This window comes from Drosophila tropicalis, unplaced genomic scaffold, assembly GCF_018151085.1.
Source record: "Drosophila tropicalis isolate 14030-0801.00 unplaced genomic scaffold, ASM1815108v1 contig_859, whole genome shotgun sequence".
Classification (NCBI taxonomy): domain Eukaryota; kingdom Metazoa; phylum Arthropoda; class Insecta; order Diptera; family Drosophilidae; genus Drosophila; species Drosophila tropicalis.
Genome location: NW_027173353.1, coordinates 12,695,536 through 12,718,683, shown reverse-complemented (window position 1 = coordinate 12,718,683; position 23,148 = coordinate 12,695,536). Strand labels below are relative to the sequence as shown.

Sequence of the window (23,148 nt, the reverse complement as noted above, 5' to 3'; positions counted from 1 at the left end):
CAACTTTATCGATAGCTCTCCACCTTTAACTTTGTACCATCATTAGCATTTACGCATCAAGTGTATGAAAAAATTTAGAAATAAAAAAAAAATTTCCGCGTATATCCTACACCACAAAGATACGTTCCAACACTCGAAATTATTCGATTTGTTTATACGCGGATGTATTATTTCGTAAACTGATTTTCTAAAGCTTTCTATCTGTAAGCCAGACATGGAGCTTATGCGTATCATTATCGCTCAGATAGCACAGAATATTGGCTACAGTAGCACACAAAATGCCCCCTTGGAACTGTTGCAAGACATTTTGCAGAAATTTATGCAGGAATTCGCCCACGACCTTCATAGTCAAATGGAACATGGTGAGTTAACTTTTGTTTCTTTTTTGTTGTTATTATACACGTTTTCTTTTCTTTTTATGTAAACAGCAAATCGAATAGAGCCCACATTAAAGGATGCACGTCTAACACTTAAGAGCCTTAATATTAATGTCCACGAGTTGTTAGACTATATCGGCAATGTTGAGCCTGTACCATTTGTACGTGACGTTCCAGCGTTCCCAGTGAAACGAGCTTCGAATTTAAACTTTCTAAAACCCGGGAGTGCAGAGACCCTTACCCGCCCCGTGTATATATTCGAGTACCTTCCACCGATGCAGCCAAATGCAGCAGCTGCTTCATCTTCCACTTTGCAAGCACCCTATTCCGATCAAGAACAAGAAGGAGTCGATGTGGAGGCTACAAAGAAAGTTGCAAGCCAAGAGGTTCTTATGGGAAACTCTGGTAATCCTAATGAAACTGCTTCGTCCGCTAAGCTTCTAAATTTCCCTGCCAAAGACAATTGCTTAGACATTGAGGGTCACACGGTTCGAGAAATCAGAAGTGTGGTCATGACAAGTGGTGGCTTTATTTCGCCTGCAATTGAAGGCAAACTGCCCGAGTCTGTGATTCCTGATATTATTGGTAAGAAAATAAAATTCAGTGTCAAAGGGTAAACGCTATACATTCTTAAATTGGCAGTAAAACTAAAAGGTCTCGACGCGCCACCCCCACCGCCACCTTCGCCGCCGCCATCACCACCCCCATCGTTGCCACCAGTAGCAATGGAAACTAGCACAAAGGAGAAACAGCCTTCATTTGTTGGTGAAACCGATTTGGCACGGGAAAGAGATCAACAGCAGCGTCAGAATATAATGCTCAGTAGCGAAAAGAAAGAGACTCACACGACACCATTTAATCAAACTGAATCGGCTTCTATCTTGCCAGGGACTGGTGCCCTTGCTTCCAAGGCCACCAAAAAAAATAAGAAACAAAAGCATTTAATTGGTAATGCCGGCGGGACACCAGGTGATAAAGCCCATGACAAGGCACAGCGAAAGGCTATGAAAATGTATCAAAAACTTTCCAAAAACCATAGTGACAGTGGTAACGCATTAATGCTGGTGAAGAAGTCAAAGAAGCATCTAAACCGTGGCGTGATACCAACCTTGCCGGATGGCTCTGCTGATCGCGCCCAACTGGAAAAACTGTTTAAAAAGCAGGCCAAGCAGAAGCAAAGGCGACAGCAGCAGCTTGATGTAAAACCATTTGGCTACGTAGATGGTCTTGGTGGTACCAATACTAGTCTGACTGAAGAGTCTTCTGCCTCTTTTCCTCCTCTCACAGTAGAAAAAGTTGTACAACCTGTGCCTACTCCGGAAGGTGCTCCAATTGTAGAAGAGTCTGAAGTCCCTCAGGGACTCAAGCTGGCAAGTGAACCCGACCGAAATAAACTAAATATTTTTAAAAAAATTTCGAAACAAAAGATGTCAGCCCCAACTGCTTCGGCGCCAGGATTATCACTTTTTGGACATACAGCGGCCGGGCCACCATTAATTAGTTTGCCGTCTGGGACAACGATAACACCAGCGCCGCCTGCCTTAACTGTCAACGTTGAGAGTCAAATAAACAATCCGACACAACAACCACAACAATTCTCGCCTATGACGATATCAACGTCAGGCACCACCAACCAGAATCCTACTCCAACAGTCAGTTCTTTCGGAGTTGATATAGTTAACATTGATGCCAACAAACCCAAGAAGCGTGGCCGTAAACCTGGCGGAAAAAATCAAGCCAAACAACCGTTAAATCCGTTGGTTATGCAACCATTGCCAAAAAAAATGAAGGCGAGCAAGACCATGCTGGGAGTTCTGGGACAAACGCTCGCGCCACCATTGTCCCTTGGACAATCGTTAGATCCCGCTGCATTAGTAGGTATGGAGCCGCTTAATTTGAGCCACGTTCCACAATTCCAAGACAATCTTATGCAGCCAAAGAACAAAGAGAAAAAAGAACGAAAGAAGTACAAGAGCACAAAGTACGATCCGCCATTGCCATTGCAAACGAGTGACGGCTTTCCGCCCGACGACATGCACATGCGGATTTCGCCAACAAAACGAATTACCCAGGGTCCTGTTAATATGTTGGGCGTAGGAATGGGTATGCCAGGCCTTCCCCCAGGTCCAGGACTATACCCTACTAATCAACTACCGCTGTTGCCGCTTTTAAGCTTTCCCCCGCGCCCAGGTTTGATTCCTTCGGGCCCTGGACTTTTTTCGGCAACAACTGGAGGGATTCCCAGCTTTGGCCAAAGTTCCGTACCTATACCCCCCCTTTATGCAGTTTCCCGGGGGGACTGTTTCTACCGATTCTATCACTAATCGGCCTATGCCAATAAATCCCACAGGTGAGTACGACCTACGGTTGAATTCTCGAGCCTAAGTCTGTAAAATCGCTTCCTTTGTAGACATAAAGCCTCTTGGATATTGTCCTGTGGCTCCGTTGGTTCCTGAGTCGATGAAATTGACATCACCCGAGGTCCAGAAAATAAGCCCGTTTGGTTCAAAGCTAAAGTCCTTGTCGGCAACTGGCAATCTAGGTGATCCAATTGAAGTGTCTGATGACTCCGATGAGTCAGCTGCAGCCCCAGCAAAATTAAAAACATCTCAGCTTTCGCCAGCAGTAGGGGGCTTTGATGTACTCGTTGGCCGACCGAACATAATACAACCCTCCCAACTTCCATATACTGTTGCCGGAACACCTAACTTAAGATCGCCTGTACCAAAAATTTCAACCAAATCTGATACAACCAACCAACTACCAATTACGCCAATGCCTCGTAACACTCCTCTTTTTGAACCTTCTTCTGCTGTTGCTAAAAAAGTGAAGAAACAGGCAAAACCGTGCGATCTGCCCACTGCTTTACCGAGTGCCAACCCCGCTGCTGCAACTGTTGCATCGATCTCCCCCTCTCCGTTCAATATACACAGCCTGATGGGAAACGATAAGTATAGTTTAGCGGGCGGCGCCGATCTCATTCCATTGTCACGTGTGGAAAGCGGTTCGGCATATTCTTCGCAGACTGTACCCGTCACCAGTTTGGCTGTTGGAGCCACGTCCGGAACATCCGGTGTCCCACCAATTCAACTAAACCTAAATGTGCCTGAAGAGTTACAAGCTCAACGGCCACATCAACCATTCATGCCCAATTTTGGAAGCTTTGATGACATTACAATTACCCCAGCAAACCCAGCCCTTAATATTGCTGGTTCAACAGATGAATTAAGATCCCGTAAATTACACAAGAAACTTAAGAAGCCTAAAGAGGGCAAAATAAAAAAGAAAAAGGACAAAAAAGATAAATCAAAAAGCAAGGAACGATTAATCTCCAGCGAATTTAGTTTAATTCATAGCGAGAAACCAGCAAAAGGACAGGACAAAAAGACGAAAAAGGACAAGAAGAAAGATAAACTACAGCAACAGGTAAGTTCATGAGACTCATAGATAATAAAGCATGCCATAAGTCCAGTTTATTAATATTTTTCTAGATTCCAAGTGTTACGATCGCTGATTCTGATTCAATAGCAGTACCGCCACAGAATGCTATAGAGTCGACTGCACCGCCCAGTGCAGGGATATCGTCCTTAGCACCGACTGTGCATATCTCAAACTCACCGAAGTTGGAGCTGTCGCCCAATCAGGTGCCAAAACTTACTCTGAAGCTCAGTGGAAAATCCACACCATTACCAATGGATCAGGAACCAACACTTTTACCACAGATTGGTTCTGGTAAAAAGGAACGCGATCGCGTTCGGGAACCTTCACCAGAACTAGCCAGATTCTCACCACTAGTCACAGGACCACCAAAACCCAAACAATGTAAGAGCAAAAAAAAAGCTCCTTAAAGAATAAAACAGGGAGACACATTGACGCAGAGAAATTTCAAAATTCGAATATTTAGAGCGACAATCACACCGGGAAAAACTGTTTTAAAAATAGGTTAAATTGCCACTTCTTAATTTACACGTACAAAATATTTCGTCGTAAAACTGTTCCAAATTATACCGAAAACCAGGGAGCACTTTTTTAACGGATATATACATATATGTTTGCGTAATCCAAATCTCAGAATGACGCCTACCCCGTCTAGTTTTCGAAATATTGTAACCTAAAAGTATTAGTTTTTTGATATGATCTATAGAATTGTAGTTTTAAGATAATTATTAAACAATTATAGACCAGACGGCTGTGTCAAACATTCATTAGCCTTATAAATGCAACAACTTCGATTTCACTTTATAAATGTTCCGTAGAACAGATTTTATAACAAAACAATCTTTCGAAAATACACTTGACTGATGATTAAAAAATTTGGTTACAATATTTTCGATAACAAAACTGATGGGCTAAAACAATAAATTCCACGAGAGCTTTATACCATCTCATTTTCAAATATAAATCAAGATGTTAGAACTCGATAGTCAATGAGTTTTGTAAACTATTTTTCAATTCCGAAGATTCGTATGCTCTTTAATTCTTTTTTTTGTTTTACCAATTTATAAAGAACTTAAATTTGGGTTTTCCGATTTTAGCTGACTTGCAGTTATCATTACCTACATCTGCTTCCGCTTCAACTAGTGGACTTCCAATGGCGCTTCCCCTTCAAATGAGTGCAATTCCCAACACTCACACCCATGTTCCATCTAGCACGGCTGTCAATTCAAGCAGCTGGCTGACAACTGGCGGTGGAGCCCCTGCTTCCGCTACTCTATCGGCCAGCTCGGTTCTTCTACCGCAACAGCTGATGTTGGCGTCTACTCCTACACCTATTCCTCCTTCAGGTGGCAGTGCCATAGTCTCAACGGTGACAGTTTCGCCTTCAAAATCGGAATGCCCTCCTCCCCAAACCGTGGAATCAAATCGTCCATCTTCCTATGTGGATGCTGAGGGAAATCGGATCTGGATATGTCCGGCATGCGGTAAAGTGGACGATGGTTCCGCTATGATTGGGTGTGATGGATGCGACGCTTGGTATCATTGGTAAGAGCGTTGGGGTGAACCCCAGAGTCTAATCATGAGACCCCAGCTAATATTGTTTTCTTTATATATTTAACTTTAGGATATGTGTTGGCATCCAAGTTGCTCCAAAGGATAACGACGACTGGTTCTGCCGTGTTTGCATTACCAGAAAAAAAGTTCACGGATCGGAAAAGAAGAAGAAGCGAAACAAGAAAAAAATAAAGCAGATACATTTATATATTATTTATATTTAGAGTAGCTTATTGCATAAACTCCACCAACTTGAAATTTGGTAAAATCGTGGATTGTAACGGATTTTATGTTTTGTTTTATTATAACGTATATTTAGGTATGTATAATAAATTGTTTAGTACGGCAAAAAATCAAGCAATTGATAAACGTATCCTTAATTTATATACAAAGTAGATATATCAGTAGTCGAAAGACTGAAATTGATTATATTATGTACAAATTATAATTGAGCACCGAGCCCTGTGGCCATATGTGTTTTTTTTTTTTTTTTTTTTTTTTTTTTGTGCGCTTAGTAAATATTTGAATTTAAATTTGCGAAAACCCGGTGAAGTGGATGCGTGAATTTTTGCATGGACTTCGGAGCTCTAAGAATGTAGAGAAATTGAAACAAATATGTGTATATTCTAGAAAACTTATTGTGGATTAGGATAGGCATAAGATATATGTAGGTAATTCCATAATTTACTCTTAATGCAGTTTCACCAGGATTTAGGATCGAAAATCTATCTAAGTGCTATATTTGCTGGCCAAATTTTGAAATCTGTAATTGAATATAGTTTGTTAGTAGGTGGTTTTAATATATATATCTTCCATATAGCAGCCATTCACAACTATTACTACCAGGGAAAAGTTCGAAACGCTTTCCTTAGTTTCGGTGAAAAAAATATAATAGTGAATTAAGTATCTAATACATATATACCGATATACAAAGCTACTTTCGAGAAAAAACGGCCACCAAACATATTTTGATTACATACCTTAGTTACTACATACATAGTTGTAGAGTTGGTAGAAACGTTGGTTGTGATTGATGCTGATTATGTGCTTTGTGTTGTAAGTACGAAAAATCATTGGATGCGAATGGACCATAACAGCTTCATTAATAAGCAAGAAGTACAGAAAGAGAGCGCAGTATAAGAAAATCTTTGATATGACATCAATTATTTCCTTTGTTTTTTTTAATCTCGAAATATTTAGAGAGAACAAGAGATATGAAGATGACACAGCCGGTACATAATTTGACGGCCCATTACTCTAATCTAAGCGGCATTTGTAATTAGATACAAGTATTTTGTTTCTGCTTCGAAACGAATGCCGAATTTAAGTTCAGTGGCCAATTTCGAAAGGACAAAGCGATTTATCGGCCCGGACATATCTTTGCGATGAAATGCATGTGCCGTATGCAAGTGGTTCTGGATCTGTTGATCCGATAGCCAAGCTTCATGATAAAGTACTTTACATATATTTAACTAACTTATATGAATATTTTAGTTCGTTTGGCCACTGCCACTACAATTTGGCGAGATTCTTTGGTGGTTGTTGATATCGTGCGCTGGTTTTATATTTGCGGTCGTTGGGCACAATGGTTGCTCCACAGTCGGCTCGCTCTGAAGTTGTGTGCTGAGGTGTGTTGATGGCTCGAATGTTGATATTGGTGCACTTCCACCTGTCATGGATTTGGCGCCGTCCATGGTTGTTGCCGCGTCAACGCGTGTGCTACCATTGCCGGCAGCTTCAGTTGAGGCTCCACTATTGCTGCTAAGCGCCATACGCTGCATTTGTCGAATCACAGTGGCTGCATAATATGCTTGCTATAAAATAATTAAATTGGTTAAAAGATGCATTCAGAGTAACTCAATCCATATATGCACGTGTGTTTACCTTCCAACGGGATTTTGCAAAGTTCTTCTTAAGCTGCTCTGACACAGTGCCGTGGATGTTCTTGCTGCTTGCCTCGTTTCCAGAAATCCTGTAGAACAATAATTTGAATGCAATGAGTCGAGAAAGTGTAATGCTAGTAACTTACCAGGGATGCGCTAATGCTTGTTTGCATGTAAAACGCTTCTCCACAGCCACACACATTAAATTTTTTATAAAATGTTTAGCCGATTCGCTAATTTCATCCCAGTATGGAGAATCAAACTCAAATTCACCTATCATCAGCATAACAAAAGGGAAACAAAATGTACAAATGTATTTGGTTTATTTAACGGGTTTTATTTACCTTTAAGAATCTGGGCAAACAGATTGGCATCATTCTCATCGTAGAAAGGCGGATAACCGCAAAGCAGAATGTATGATATAACACCTATATTTAAAACAGTTACAAAACATAAACTTTTACCATTGTTTAAATAAAAGAAGGTAACTTTGGCTGCGGCGAAGTTCACATATCCTTGTAGAGCGTACTATTTTGAAATCGTTCATTATATATAAGTTTTTCTTTTAAAAAAATATGAGCAATCTCTCACAGTTGTAAGCCTATTTTAAGTAGGCTTTTCGATCGATATTTTCAATGCCAAACATACACAAATTATAGTGGTCCGATAATTTTATAATACTCTCTACAAGGCTATAATCAATTAAATTTTTTTTTTTAACAGTTTAATAGTGTTGTAAACAAAAATTTGTAATACCTATACTCCATACATCAACCGCCTTGCCGTAGGGCTTTTGGGCTAAAACTTCGGGTGCCACATAGCCCGGAGTTCCGCAAGCAGTGGCCATTATACCAGAGTCTTCCATTTTGGAGAGACCAAAATCGCTGATCATAATTTTGCTGTCATCGTCTGGACTGTAGTAGAGCAAGTTTTCTGGCTATGGAACAGAACAAAATTTAATTAAATTAAATTTATTAATGTAAATTTATGAAATGTGAATAAACAAAACAAATATTAGTTTTAAATTAATGGACGCTAATTTAGCGGACATTGAAACTAATCTCTATTTTTGTGTCAGAAACATAATTAAAAAGATTAAAAGAGCTTATTTCTGTCCATCCACGCGCTCTGTTGGTGATCGTGGCTTGGTTTAGTTTGACAGAATTTACATCACATAACACATTTTGCATAACTATAGCCTTATTTAAGTGTCTTAATAAATCAGAATATATGTATATAAATGAAGCAAGTAAGTCGACTCGTCGACTTGGGTATACCATACACCAGGTGAAACAAACATTTCAAATTTCGAAAACCAAATGTATGTCTATTAAATTGTTTTTACATGCTTCATAGTATGTGCTATCTCGCTCACTCTACGAACACACGAGCACTCTAGCGCCGCTACTAGCCAACGGACAATTCTGGCCTTGTGGACTGCTTTGTAAAATACGTTCATACGCATATTTTGCATGTTTCTAGTCCGATTTCAATTTACTTTCGTAGTTTTGTAGAAATAGATAAGATTAATTAGTCTGCCGAATTTGAATGCGAGGAGGAAATCGGTTTTTCTCAATTATGGAGGCGGAAGTGGGCGTGGCAAAATATGAAAATATATATACTCTGCGCGCATACTAAGCCAGTATACATACTAAATTTGGTGACTTTAGCTTTGTTTGTTTTTGATAAAATCAGTTTTGTTTAATTTGCGGGGGCGGAAGTGGGCGTGGCAAAATTCTTAAATAGCCAGTTTCTGCGCGTCTATTAAACTAGTCTGCATACCAAATATTATTATACTTTTTAAGATAAACAGTTTTATGTGATTCCTGGGGGCGTAAGGGGGCGTGGCAAAAAGTTTGAACAATTAATTTCTGCGCGCTAACTAAACGGGTATACAAACTTAATTTGATGTCTCTAGTTGTTATACTTTTTAAGAAAAATAGTTTTATGTGATTCCTGGGGGCGTAAGGGGGCGTGGCCGAAATTCCAATTAACTCTATGTATGTACATAATACACGAGTATACATACCAAATTTGGTGGCTCTAGCTCTTATAGTCTCCGAGATCTGCGTGTTCATACGGACGGACGGACGGACAGACGGACATGGCTAGATCGACTCGGCTGTTCATCCTGATCAAGAATATATATACTTTATAGGGTCGCAGAAACTTCCTTCTGCCTGTTACATACACTTTGGCGACTTTAATATACCATTTCACCCTATGGGTGTATGGTATAAAAATATAAATTTCGTTGCCAAAAAATGTAGCTTTCCGGCTCTATTATTTTGTAACGTGATAATTAGAAAAAAGTTAGAGAATTTACGACACGTCATTTTATTTCATGACAAGCTGGAACCTTTCGTGATGGCGTCATCATAATAAGATTATCAATGATCAAGGGGCACTTTGATGTCTATTCTACGTCAATTTACCTTTAAATCTCTGTGAACAACGCCCTGCTCGTGCATGTAGTCAACGGCTTCAAGTATTTGTCGTATCAAATCGGTCGCATCCTTTTCAGTGTAGTTTCCTTTTTCCACAATACGATCAAACAGCTCACCACCAGTGACTCTATGGATACAACAAGTCATTACGAAATGCGTTTAAATAAAATGCAAATGTAAAAGACGTACAATTCCATCACTAGGTACACCTTCGATTTGTCTTCGTAAGTTTCCAAAAGTTGCACAATATTCGGATGAGTGAGCCTGCAAATAAAGTAATATACCATTAATGTATAACTATGTGTGGTCGTACTTTGAAAAAAAGTCGTCTGTGCGGAAGAGGAAAATTGAAATACTAAAATTCCTTCCACACTGCTGATGAGTGAAGTGAGTGGGTCGAAGTCAATATGAATTGTTATACCCATCCCAGGAAATGCATTTTTACTCTAAGATGGACCATACTCTAACTCAGTTATGCATCAGGAATGTTTTACTTCAAGTGTGATCGGTTTAAAAGTATCGGTATCAGGTTCGTGGGGTCGAAACTCACCGCGATCCGTTCGGGCAGTTGGCATCAAAATGATTTGCACTGAACCTACATAGAAAGAAAGCAAATTAAGCAAATAACAAGATTTTTTAATGAAATAAGGAAAACAACAAAACAGAAGCGTAAAGAACAAAAAAACTCATTAAATTTTAAAACATCTGTATTGTATTTTGCTAGAGCATGCTTAATACGCTGGACAATGACGGACATCAATCCGCAGGAGGAAAACAGAGAGCGTGAGTGCCAGGGGTGGGGTGAGGGGAGACAGTGGATTTTCATATACATATGTATGTAACTACAAAATTTCCATATATTTATTGCTGAGAGAAATGGAGGCGCCATTGTCAAAGAAAATACGAAACTAAAATTGAACACAAATTTTAACCGAAAATATAGTTCGAAAATAATTGAAATTCTAAAAGCATATAAACCTTGATACCAACGACTCATAAAAAATATAATTTCCGATTTGCTTTTCACCTTTCTCAAGCCGTGCTAAATATAAAGTCTACCAAAAAAAAGTTGGTGGGGCAATTAGGATTTAAGTTCACTTCTCTATTTTGAGCATCCAGAATAGGTGCTACTACCGCGTGGGGAAGGATGACAGATGTGAATGGTTTTGTTGTTACGCAAGTGCAATTTAGTTTTGTGAATTTGTGGATATTTGAACAGCTACTTGCCTTCGCAGCACTCGTATTTCATTTTCCAATGATTCCTCTTTACCCTTCAAAGCCTTCTTGTCAATAATTTTGACTGCAAAATGTTCACCGGGCGTATCCTTACTCTCCGCCAGACGCACTTCCGAGAAGGCGCCGCTTTTGGGAGTAAAAATATAGAGTCGCATTAACCGAGTACTGATCCGAATGCAACTTTATTGCCCAACTTACGTTCCAAGGAGGCCATGGAGATTATATTTCTCCTCGATTGACACCTGCTTGTTCAACTCTTTGACATCCTTCGCCTTGGCCTTCTTTCCAGAGTCCTTCTTACCAAATAGTGGCATATCCTGATCTCGATTTCGATTCTAGATTTGTGCGTGGAGAGATATTGAGCGGCAAACAGAGGTTAACGCATCCGATGATTGCGCATAGCTTGTGCCTAAACGGAATCTGAAATCAAACTTAATGAGATACGCAGCTTATCAGCGGATTGTGTTTTTCAGTGCGCACGTATACATTTTAAAAATGTATTTGAACACGTAAATTTCCTACGTATAGGCGACGAGCAGTCACCCTACTTTGAAACAAAATTAGGTTGCAACCTAAGGAAAGCCCTGTTGAATCTACCACCTCCCGGCCATTACTAGGATTGTTAAAAGTCGGTTTCAGACATATGTACATAGATGTGTACGTAAAATATACAATAACTGATACATATGTATGTACATAGATCAAAGGTTTGATTAAATGTGGATTTATTTTCATACTTTTTACGATTTTATAATACTTATTGGACGCATCTGTTTGTAGAGTATTGTATACTGGTTATGTCGTATAAAGTTTAAATGTTGTTTTCGCTTTGATTTTAAAAGTCTTACGGGTCACTTTTCAGCTGATAAGACTTTTTCCCATCGGAGATGACCCTAATCCCTTAATGAGAAGTGCATACATTGCATTGTACCTGTCTAGTTATTATACGTTACTCCAGACTATAACTAAAAAAATACTGGACTTCTTAAAGTTTACCATCCCCTTAGAGATATAGGGACCAATTCTTCACGCTGCATTGTAATTGGTATCCTATTACCAAATTTATCCTTTCTAAGGAAAAGCTTTCAAATTCGTAGTAATAAGCTTCGAGCAGGTACACACGATGTTGAAAAGACTAGTTGAATATGATCGGTATTTAGTTTAAATGAAATTTAATATGTAAACATTCATAGAATATTAGACAATCGTCATTTATGTACATATATGGCAGGCATAGATTTTTTCAACCTAAAGCATCCAAATCCGCCCACCCTCCTCCCACATTTACGAAATGTGTTTACGCAAATCGGGAAGTTTACTAAAAAATAGCATTGTCTAAACTACACAAAAACAATCTAAACAATCAAATATACATAGGTACATACACGATCGATTTAATTGTCTTAAACTTTAAAACTAAACAGATTGCGGTCGTTTTGATACATACACATACACACTCCCACGAATTTACAAACAATATGTGTGTGCGCGCGTGTATGTGTTGTGTCTGTGTGAATGTACTTACACCACGAAAATAAATCGCGACTTAAACTTTTAATGCAAGCTTGCGTTAAATGATTGCATAAAAATTTTGTTCACCTTAGTTCGTACCACTAAAACTTGATTTTTTAAAACACAATTCACGAAACCAAAAGCATTCACACCACTCAGACCAAGAATTTTCAAATTCTTTTTTTCAACGATTTTCATTGATTTTAAACACTAGAGCTGGGAAAACCATCGATGGCACCATCGATACTATCGATGGATTTTTCCATCGCTCGAAAAAAATATCGAGTGGAGCAACCATCGAACATGTTCGAACATTACTCGCGAACTCGAACATGTTCGAGCAGTTTACTCACATGTTCGAGCGGTTTACTCACGCGTTTTAAGTTGCTAAGGGTGCGAGTAATAGTCCTAAGGGTGCGAGTAATAGTCCTAAGGGTGCGAGTAATAGTCATAAGGGTGCGAGTAATAGTCCTAAGGGTGCGAGTAATAGTCCTAAGGGTGCGAGTAATTATTATTTCGCTCATTTTGAATCCAATAAGGGTATGTAAATAAATATTTCATAAACACACATATTTTTATTAAAACTGCATTTTTTAAATCTCCAAGCACCATAATTTTAAATAATAAGTTTTAAATTTAAATTTTTTAAATTTTTCGCATCCTAATAGTGAGTTTATGACACTAGTTTTAAAATGATAATGAAAAACAAGTATGTATTGTCAAAATGTTTTAAACTTTTTCTGAGTCATTATTTAGACCAAAAAATTAATCAATAAGCGGAATTATTATAGAATTTATAGATTTTTTATTAACCTTTTTCCATTTTGCAGATCATCAGCTGTGAATAATAAAGCAGTCTGTCAACTTTAAACTTTGTCGTAATTTATCTGAATTCACTGGGCTGCATAGAGTTTTGAAAGAAAGCTTTAGAAAAATGAACAAAATAAATTGTTGAAGGAAGTCTGGCATAACTTAGCCATTTTACTCTACTGCCATTTATTTGTTATTGTCAAGACTAAACTGTTTTTTTGCTGAAATTGTTCTACAGTAGCACAATTGGTCGGATTCCATACTGTTTGTCGAATATCAATTATGGATTTGTCCCGTTTAAGTAAGGATCTTATAGAATCTTCAAAGCTTTCAAGTGAATTATTGAAGAATATTAAGGAAATTGTATCGCCAACTTCGAAAAAAAAACGATTACAAATTTACAACACTCACTAATACAAGCACAAAGGCACTTTTGGCGTAGCTTATGTTTAATGGCCAACTCTGCCTTTTTAGTAAGCCTGGTAAAACACATTTTACCCGTAAGCTTTTTTCAGTTCAATTTTTATTAAATTTAGTATGTCGCTATATATTGATTGACTACTAGTATGCCAAATTTAATTACATATATTCGTTAAAAATCTTAAAACCTAAGAAATTGGTTCCCAAGAAATGTTAAGTTGTAGTGCGACAGACTGAATTTTCTCGATTTAAATCCAAAAAAACACATTTTCAAACATTTTTTGTGAAAACAAAAAAAAAAAAATTAATTGCTTCATGCTAAAACATATCCGCTGTAAATGACGAAACATTTTTTTTTAATTTTTATTTCGTATTTACGTGTAAAATTTTTGTGAAAAATTTGAAAACGATCAGTCACGTGGATTTCCCGCTAGAGTGCTCACCGTCTTTGGAAAATGTTGTTCGTCGGAAAATCGACCAAAAATGTACAGCTTTACTGAAGACCAGTCAATTGAAGCGTTATATCTTTGTCTGTTTTATTCCGATTTACAAATTTTCACACAACATTCTACAACTGCTAAATATTAAAATTTGAAAAAAAAAACATTTTTTAAAACCTTACCTGTAACTTATTTATAATGTCATTTATACTAAATCTGGGCTTACTACCACGCACCACCCAAAAAGTGAGTTGAATTTGAGTCATAATTCCAAAATTGAAATATCTTTATAATACTACGTTATTTTGGTTTTTTTTTTAACTATTTGGTATCTTTTTCTACTTATGGTATTTTTTTTTGTTCGGTTTCAAATTCAAAAATATCGATAATATTCGATAGTGCTGCGGTATTTTTGCAGCACTGCATACTGTATTTTAAACACTGAATAAAAAATATCTCGGAGTCTCTTGCAACAAAATTGTTATTTTATTGAATTTCGTGAATTATAAATAAAAACACACGGTCGGTAAATGCTGAGTTTGTGAATATGAATTTGGTTAAGAAATGCAGGATCAGCTAACAAAGGGAAAACAAAATGTCATAAGAAACAAGGGACGCCCGAAAATGTGTGTGTATTCGAAATGTGTATGCCTGCGACTGTATGCGTGTGTGTGTATGCGTTAAACGAAATGGGAATCGGATATCCTGAGACACAACAAAGTACTAAAATTCGGTTTTAAATAGCGGAGTTGTATTGTCTAAAATTAATTGACGGTAAGTCCTTTCGTAGTTCAATTCATTACAACTATGAATCGAAAAAGAGCCTGCCTTGACTTAGAGTATCCGTGTGTGTGACTGTGTACCTTAGAACTTACACACATGAATCTACCTACATGCATACATGCATATGCATTTATATATATGTATACCAGGGTATTGAGAGTATATATGTACATAAGTGCATCTGCAAGTGTCCTTGCAGGTAAAGGTAAATATCACTGTACCAAATGGACTTTGGACATCATGCACGAGAGCAAGGTGAAAAAATAAATACTTTAAGGATCTGTATATATACTAATGATAGTTGAATTAAATTTCTAAAATAATAGTTCGCCAGGTCTGCAAAATATTTTTTGCATTTATCTACTTGTGTATATATGACATGGATTATTACTTTTGTTAAATAGAGAAACTCCATTTGTCATAAATTGAGAGCCTTTAAACTATTTAATAAAAGATGCTTTGACATTAAAATTAACAGCTTTGAACACCTCCAGGAATTTTGGTAAACTCTGCCAGCAATTAACAAGCTAAAAGTAATTATACATTAGGATTTTATCATTTTAACATGGTGACTTACATACCTCGTGCGACACATTTGTACCGTTTAACTAAACCCAAGCAATTTAGAGTTTTTACTAAACCTTAACTTTTTATCGTCATAGTTTTATAAATGTGCACGCTTACTTATTCATATATGTATGTATGTACATTTTTGTACAAGTTTACTGTCCCCACTTGACAAGGACACTTTATATGGTCTGCTGTTCTTCAAAGAACAGATCTGCCCACTTTATTTAAACAATTTTATTGAAGGAATTAAATGTTTTGAAATGTTTCGCACTGCAGGGGTATGTGAATTTTGGCCCAGACAAATTTAATATCGTTCTTTGTTTTTTAATTAAAGATAGTTACATACGAAACAAAAAGATAAAGCTAAAACAGAGTGATAACCAAAGTCCTGCGAAGGCAAAAAAAAATTTGAAGGTCTGGAAACAACAATTGTTGTTTAAAGTAAAATCACATCTTCATGAGGAATTTTTTTTTAAATAAATAAGCTATTCATTATGGTTTTTCGATTTCAAAGGAAAATGCTGAAAAGCCTAATTATCCCAAAAATCAAAGCAAACAAAATTAAAGTATAAATTGTGTTGGTTAATAAACTGTAAAAATTAAAAGCAGGTACTATAGTCATTTTAACTGGCACGTTTCTGTTAGTACTGCACATGACGTTAAATGCAATTGGTCAGAATTAAATAATAAAACAATTGCGGGTATAATTTGTTAATTTTTTGTTATATTTGTTACAGACGCTAGTTCGGATGCCATTATTTTTAATTAAATCAAAAAGGAAGTGCAAGCTCAATTCCTTCGAATCTTTATGCAATAGATATAAAAAAACAGGAGTCTCGAAAACAAGGACAAGGATGCAGAGAAAAAGTAAAGGCGAAGTCAACATTTTTACTTCCGCAAATCAAGTGGCTTCCATTCAAACAAGGACACCGTCAGTCAGTAGATATTAATCTACGAAATCAGTCTCGGAGTCAATGAAAAAACAGTTTCACTGCAGAAGACCCCGATCTCGATTTATCTCCGAGATGTCACTGCTGACTCTTTTCAACATTGGCATTTGGCTTATTGCTAGTCAAATAAAGATTATAAACTGCGACCAAGGTAAAATATTTGTCGACTTAAAAATAGATTTATATTTATCGTATTAACATACCAACCATTTTTCAGTTGTTTTACTGGACACAACAAGAGAAGCTACTTTAGAATGGACACGATATCCATATGGCCCACAGGCTCAGACTCCAGGGGTATGTATAAATTTAAATATAGACATCAAAGAAATAAAAAGAATTTTGAAGGATAATATAAGATTTCTGAGACTCCCTCAAAAAAGTACCTTCCGTCGAGTGCAATGGAGGTGGGAATTAAAGAGTATAAGAAAATTTCATCATATAAAAAATTAAATGATTAATAAATAGATTAGGATTATCGGAAAAAGAAAAACCATCAAGATTAAGAGTTTTTCTTAAAAGCCATCTTTAAAAATTTGATAAAAATCTAGCCTATTTTAGGAATACACTATTGTGTGCAAATTTGGTGTGACATAAGTGTCACATATATTAAGATATTTACTAACATTTTATATTTTTCCCATTGTTATCTTCGAATCTTGCATCAGTGGGTGGAAGAATCTTTTACAGATTTCGTGAAAGGAATTAACTGGCGAAGTTACGTGGTTTGCGATGTTGCCTACCATAACGTAAATAACTGGCTATGGTCACCATTCATCGATCGAGGGCCTGCAAATCGATTGTACATCGAAATCCAGTTCACAATACGAGACTGCTCTCTGTTTCCAGGTAAAGAAAAGAGAAACAACATGAGATGCAATTCTCATATTTTCTAACGTCTTCCACAGGCAACGCTCTGTCATGTAAAGAGACATTTAGTTTGTTGTTTTACGAATTTGATGCGGCCACACGGGAGCCACCGCCATGGCAAACAGACAGTTATAAGCTGATCGCTCGCATAGCGGCAGGCGAGGGTCGCTTTAATCAAAACTCCGATGTGGACATTAACACTGAAGTAAAAAGTATCGCTGTAAACAAGAAAGGAGTGTATTTTGCATTCCGCGACCAGGGGGCATGCATCAGTGTGCTGGCAGTAAAGGTCTACTATATTACGTGTCCGGCAGTGACCGAAAATTTCGCGCACTTCAACGAAACGCCCACCGGCAGAGAAATAACCATTATTGAGAAACAGAATGGGACGTGTGTAGATAACGCAGAGGCCTACGAACCGCCGACCTATCTTTGCAAAGGTGATGGCAAATGGACCATTCTTACAGGCGGCTGCCGCTGTCGCGTTGGATATGAACCCAACGATATGAATAAAACCTGCACCGAGTGTCCAGTGGGCACATTTAGGTCGGCTGAGGTTAGTAGATGTGTTCCCTGCCCACCCAATTCTAGTGCTCCAAAAGCGGGCTCTCCTTTGTGCAACTGCCTCCCTGGATTTTACCGACATCCCCGAGATGGCCGCCATATGCCCTGCTATAAGCCTCCTGGAGCGCCCACAAATCTCACCCTCTTATTTGTCGACCAGACTAGTGCGATAATATCATGGAACCCACCGGCTAGAGACGATGCGAATCAGTTGTCGGTGGTGGAGAAATATCGGAGCGACGTCGTCTATAAGATACGTTGTAGCTTGTGCAGTCCAAATGTTATGTTCAACCCATCAACAGATACGTTTAACGATACAAAGATAACTCTCACCAATCTAGATCCAGTGACCACATATACCGTGCAAATTCATGCCATTAACGGAATATCGTATCTGATCGATACGGCTTTTTATGCCAACGAGACGGTGTCGCTTAGTGATGCAAATACGACGGCGAATTCGGGAGCCAACAGCCAACTGGATCTAAACGACATTAAGACGGAACATTCCGAAATCATATTCACTACTGAGTCAGCTATGCTCTCAACTGTGTTTAATTTACGTATAAAGGCTATATCCAGCAAGGATGCAGATTTGATATGGGACAAGCCAGTTCAAAGCGATGCACCTCTTGAGTTTTACGAAGTACGCTGGTTCCCAAAGCTTGAACTGGAGGCAATAAACAAGACCGCCCTAAATACAAAAGAGACCAACGCACACATTGATGGCCTCTTGGAAAATACAGAATATGGTTTCCAAGTTCGTTGTAAGACTATTAACGGATATGGTTCTTACAGCAATATGGTGTATGCCCATACACATCAGTCAGTAGGCTCAGGTAAGACTATTATATAACATGTTACCTTTATTATTGTTAGTAAATTTTATCGATGAACGAGGACAATATTTATGTGTCTTTGGCCTTCCAAGTTCTTTCTTATAATCGATAGGTCATACTGCGATTTCAGAAGAGCAATTTTCTTAAGGTATAGCTAATGTAACTCTGTAACTCTTTTTGTTTCTGAAACAGTATACGATGATTCGGTGCAAATACGGTTTATTGCGGGAGCTATTGTGACTGGTGTGCTGTTTCTCGTTATTTTTATTGTGGCGACGGTATACTTCATGCGATCAAAACATCAGGATGAACTCGACAAGAAGTCTACAAACCATTTGCCTCTTCCCATGGATTATGCCAGTAATGAAGGTAAGCTCTATCCGTTACTTGCTAAATCGATTCCATACTTAGTATATGTATGTATGGAATGCAAGCAAAAGGACTATACTTTTAATTGTTGATTACACAATGTATGAACCTTGTGCCTAATACATAATACAAATCTATATCCCCTTCCGTTAATCCCAAAAAACAAAAAAAAAAACGATCTCCCTCCTAAGGACTTGTCGTGACATATAGTAAGTGATACGAATTATATATGAATAAAACGTTATTTAAAATATACAAAAATATTAATGCTTATTAGCCTTAAATATAACAGATAATTCTTTTATGTTTTATCAATGCGCAGTTTAATTATATTAAATTAAATTTACTGAGGATAGCACCAAAGAGACATTACTTTTTTTGTTTTCTTATTAATTGTACATACAAGTATATGCCAAATATACAACTGAGTAGTTTAATTAAATAAATAAAAACATAGATTAAAAATTTGCTTTTCATCTCTGTTACAAACGAGAGATGTATAACACAAAGGACGTTGCTGTGATTGATTAATCCCTTAATTGTTTAAATGTCACGAAATGACGATATGAGTTAGAGTTAGGGTAATATTGGAGCAAGAAACACGAAAAGTTTTCAATTCTTGATTCAAGTTTGGACTGGATGTTGAACAGTGTAATTTAATATCCTTCAATTGAAACATTTACGTTTCAGTGAATTTCACAAAGTTGTTTACGAAAATCTTAAATTTGGAGATATGCGAAAATTCATGAAAGATTAAAAAAATAGATTGTTGTAATTTTAGTGTTTTATAATTTCAAATTACTTTAATCAAAATAAATTTTGTACACCAGGGTAATAGACATTCTTTAATATTGAAATATTTGAATCCTATGTTTATTTTGTGTTACCTGTCTTTTCTTGTTTTATTTTTAGTAAATTCCATGGACACAACTCCAATTGTCAAGACATTGCATTCAAATGGTACAATCAATTATTTTTATATAACTTCTTCTGGTGTGGGTTTCTCTGTCTTTTTTATTAGTCAGCTTGTATTTTTTCCACATATTTTTAATTTTGATATTTTATGTCGAGTATTGCGATATTAAATCAACATAGTTTTTTAAGTTCTGGTGTTGGGGTAGACGAAAAATTCTAATTTTTTATACTTTACAGTGACCACGCCTCTGTTTGGAAACAGTCGGAGTTACGTAGATCCGCACACTTATGAAGACCCTAATCAGGCTATTAGAGAGTTTGCGCGCGAGATCGATGCTAATTACATAACAATCGAAGCTATAATTGGTATATTTGACTTCATTAATTTCATTCAGTCTTTTTAATCAATTATTTTTTCATTTAGGTGGTGGTGAGTTCGGAGATGTTTGTCGCGGCCGTCTGAAAATCCCGCCAAACTTTGTCCAAGACATTGACGTGGCCATTAAGACTTTAAAACCAGGTATACAGTTTGTTGCATAGTAGAAATTATAATTGGTTTTAATATTATTATTCCATTATTTATTAGGATCTTCTGAGAAGGCGCGATGCGACTTCTTAACCGAAGCCTCTATTATGGGCCAGTTTGACCATCCGAACGTTATATACCTACAGGGAGTAGTTACGCGCTCTAACCCAGTAATGATAATCACTGAGTACATGGAAAATGGCAGTTTGGACACATTCCTGCGGGTTAACGATGGAAAATTCCAAACGCTGCAGCTGATTGTAATGCTACGTGGTATTTCCAGTGGCATGTCATACCTGAGCGACATGAATTATGTTCACAGAGACCTAGCGGCACGCAATGTCCTGGTCAATGCGCAACTAATTTGCAAAATTGCCGACTTCGGCCTATCGCGGGAAATTGAAAATGCAAGCGATGCTTACACAACTCGGGTAAGTAAACGCTCTAAATGTTTGAATTAACTTTTATGAAAACGATATTGTAAACATAAATGGAATCAACTTTAACTTTTTACAATTTCACTTGATCTTTTCCTCACGCACTTTTTAAACCTTAACAAAAAAATTGAATTTTTTTTTTCTAGGGTGGCAAGATTCCAGTACGCTGGACTGCTCCAGAAGCAATAGCTTTTAGGAAATTCACGTCCGCATCGGACGTGTGGTCCTATGGGGTCGTTCTATGGGAGGTCATGTCTTACGGCGAACGTCCGTACTGGAACTGGTCGAATCAGGTATGAATGGTTATTGGTTTCATTAGAAATATTACTGATTTGTGTGTTTTTTTTTTTTTACAAATTTAAAGGATGTGATAAAAAGTATTGAAAAGGGCTATCGATTGCCGGCACCAATGGACTGTCCTGAGGCGTTGTATCAACTGATGTTGGACTGCTGGCAGAAACAACGAACGCACCGTCCAACCTTTGCCAGTATAGTCTCAACGCTAGACAACTTGGCTAGACAACCGCAGTCGCTCCTGACCACTCGTAACTCACCAGAAACAGATGGTACCCATATATTAGATTCTCAACGTGGCCAGAACATATTCATAAGCACTGATTTGTGGTTGGAGAACATAAAAATGTCCAGATACTCTCAGCATTTTAAAGAGGCTAATCTGGTGAATGCCCAACAGGTGAGTTGATATCAGTTTATTATTTTCGCTAGTCGATATTTAACTACTCACTTAACCCACAGATCTCAAGATTAACAGCTCAACAGCTATCCGATATGGGCATCACTTTGGTGGGGCATCAGAAGAAAATCTTACACCAGGCCCGTCAACTGGACACAATAATATAATACAATGTACATAGGCATCAAGACACAGCACATAAGTTAAGACATATTTCGTAGCTTAGTATCTGTAAGTGAGGTTAGAAGGCTGCCTTTTAAATTTCTGCAAACCGGTCGAGCAAGCGTTGATATTTTAGAATTAAATCTGGTTTTAGAATTTTATATAAAATTGTATACGTTTAGTTTTTCTCTAGAAACGGCTCTCGCCTGCTTCGTCGCAACTTTCTCCAAACAACTGAAATCAGATTTAAAGCACTAAATTGACAAATTGTAAGACTCAATGGAAGCCTCATGAACGATATAAATGTATATATCGTATGACACCATATTGATCAAATCTTAACACGACTAACGAAAGGTTAGAAGAACTGGTCCATTTGATAAAGAACTATTATCACACCACATAAAGTACTAACTGTTTTGGTTTTGTGTTTCTTAATCGGGTAATGTACTTATATGTGCTTCACTCAGCATTTACATTGCTTCTCCAGAACGGATCGCAATAAATCTTATAAAGCAACACCTAATTGTTTGCGCTGATAGAAAACATACGTCCTTAACAAAGCTTAGGTGGATCGAAAAACGTGGCAGAGCATTACAGTGTGATAACGATGCAAAATCAATTGGTACAATAATATAGAGTTCTTTGGATGCCGATGTCCGTGTTTGTCTGCCATCATTTTTTTTCATTCTCTACTTTGTTATCATAGTTTTGAAGTCGGATTCTGCATTCCGATCTTTACACATGCAAAACGATCAAACATACATACATATGTACATAGGACATATACAAATACATAAACAACATGCTTTTTTAAACTATTGATGAGGCTGAATTCTTAATTTCATTTATATCTACATAGTATATATACATATATATATATATAAACATACATACATAGTGTTCGTGCAAACTTGCAATCATACATAAATATGTATTTTGGAATAATAAAATAACGGAATCCACTTTCTATCTACATACAAACAATTATACTTACATATATTATTGTAGATTTATAAAGTATTAGTATTATTTACACAATGCAGCATGTATTTTATTTGTAGCGCGATTCATTTAATATCGTTAAAAAATCAAACAAAAAAAAAAAATAAATAAATAAAAACAAAAATATTGTAAAAAGTCAATACAAAAGAAAATTGTTTTACAGTTTTGGAGTTAACTTGAAAGAACCAGGTCAAGGCCCCTAATGGATTCAAAATATCGCTTGCAGGACTCAAAATAATTAGCTGGTTGTATTTTGTCCGTAAAACTTCAATTCAGACAATTCCATTCAATGATGGAGTTGCCGGATGTGTTGTGTAATAGATTTTGGGTTTACTTGAAATTGTGAT

The 23,148-nt window shown here is 37.2% G+C and overlaps 3 protein-coding genes across 10 annotated transcripts; 2 read left to right on the top strand and 1 right to left on the bottom strand.

The window, feature by feature from the left end:
- Positions 1 to 43: 43 nt before the first annotated feature.
- Positions 44 to 5,730, top strand: Taf3 (TBP-associated factor 3). The gene is made up of 7 exons (XM_068296782.1): positions 44 to 362; positions 429 to 962; positions 1,020 to 2,699; positions 2,788 to 3,803; positions 3,869 to 4,199; positions 4,913 to 5,360; positions 5,440 to 5,730. Exons 1-7 carry the CDS (start codon positions 215 to 217, stop codon positions 5,591 to 5,593), a joined length of 4,311 nt encoding a protein of 1,436 aa, XP_068152883.1. The 5' UTR covers positions 44 to 214; the 3' UTR covers positions 5,594 to 5,730.
- CaMKI (Calcium/calmodulin-dependent protein kinase I) lies at positions 5,645 to 12,646 on the bottom strand. Of its 6 annotated transcripts, XR_011033223.1 has the most exons (12): positions 12,461 to 12,640; positions 11,134 to 11,366; positions 10,927 to 11,061; positions 10,250 to 10,294; positions 9,889 to 9,963; positions 9,688 to 9,826; positions 8,009 to 8,189; positions 7,597 to 7,680; positions 7,399 to 7,525; positions 7,254 to 7,341; positions 6,350 to 7,183; positions 5,645 to 6,132 (listed from the first exon to the last, which is right to left on the bottom strand). XR_011033223.1 is itself a non-coding variant. In XM_068295910.1 (11 exons), exons 2-11 carry the CDS (start codon positions 11,247 to 11,249, stop codon positions 6,860 to 6,862), a joined length of 1,314 nt encoding a protein of 437 aa, XP_068152011.1. In that variant the 5' UTR covers positions 11,250 to 11,355; positions 12,535 to 12,646; the 3' UTR covers positions 5,645 to 6,859. The 6 variants fall into 6 exon arrangements, 5 of the variants coding, with proteins under 5 accessions (XP_068152011.1, XP_068152009.1, XP_068152010.1 ...); XM_068295910.1 differs by having other exon boundaries at positions 5,645 to 7,183; positions 11,134 to 11,355; positions 12,535 to 12,646; XM_068295908.1 differs by having other exon boundaries at positions 5,645 to 7,183.
- A 1,893-nt stretch (positions 12,647 to 14,539) lies between these two features.
- Positions 14,540 to 22,837, top strand: Eph (Eph receptor tyrosine kinase). Of its 3 annotated transcripts, none has more exons than XM_068296756.1 (13): positions 14,540 to 14,891; positions 16,208 to 16,571; positions 16,638 to 16,717; positions 17,089 to 17,269; positions 17,329 to 18,693; positions 18,886 to 19,062; positions 19,254 to 19,271; positions 20,215 to 20,343; positions 20,402 to 20,497; positions 20,564 to 20,934; positions 21,087 to 21,233; positions 21,305 to 21,634; positions 21,697 to 22,837. In XM_068296756.1, the coding sequence occupies exons 2-13, from the start codon at positions 16,445 to 16,447 to the stop codon at positions 21,799 to 21,801; spliced, it is 3,126 nt and encodes a 1,041-aa protein (XP_068152857.1). In that variant the 5' UTR covers positions 14,540 to 14,891; positions 16,208 to 16,444; the 3' UTR covers positions 21,802 to 22,837. The 3 variants fall into 3 exon arrangements, with proteins under 3 accessions (XP_068152857.1, XP_068152858.1, XP_068152855.1); XM_068296754.1 differs by lacking the exon at positions 19,254 to 19,271 and adding an exon at positions 19,975 to 20,022 and having other exon boundaries at positions 14,541 to 14,891; XM_068296757.1 differs by lacking the exon at positions 19,254 to 19,271.
- Positions 22,838 to 23,148: the final 311 nt, after the last annotated feature.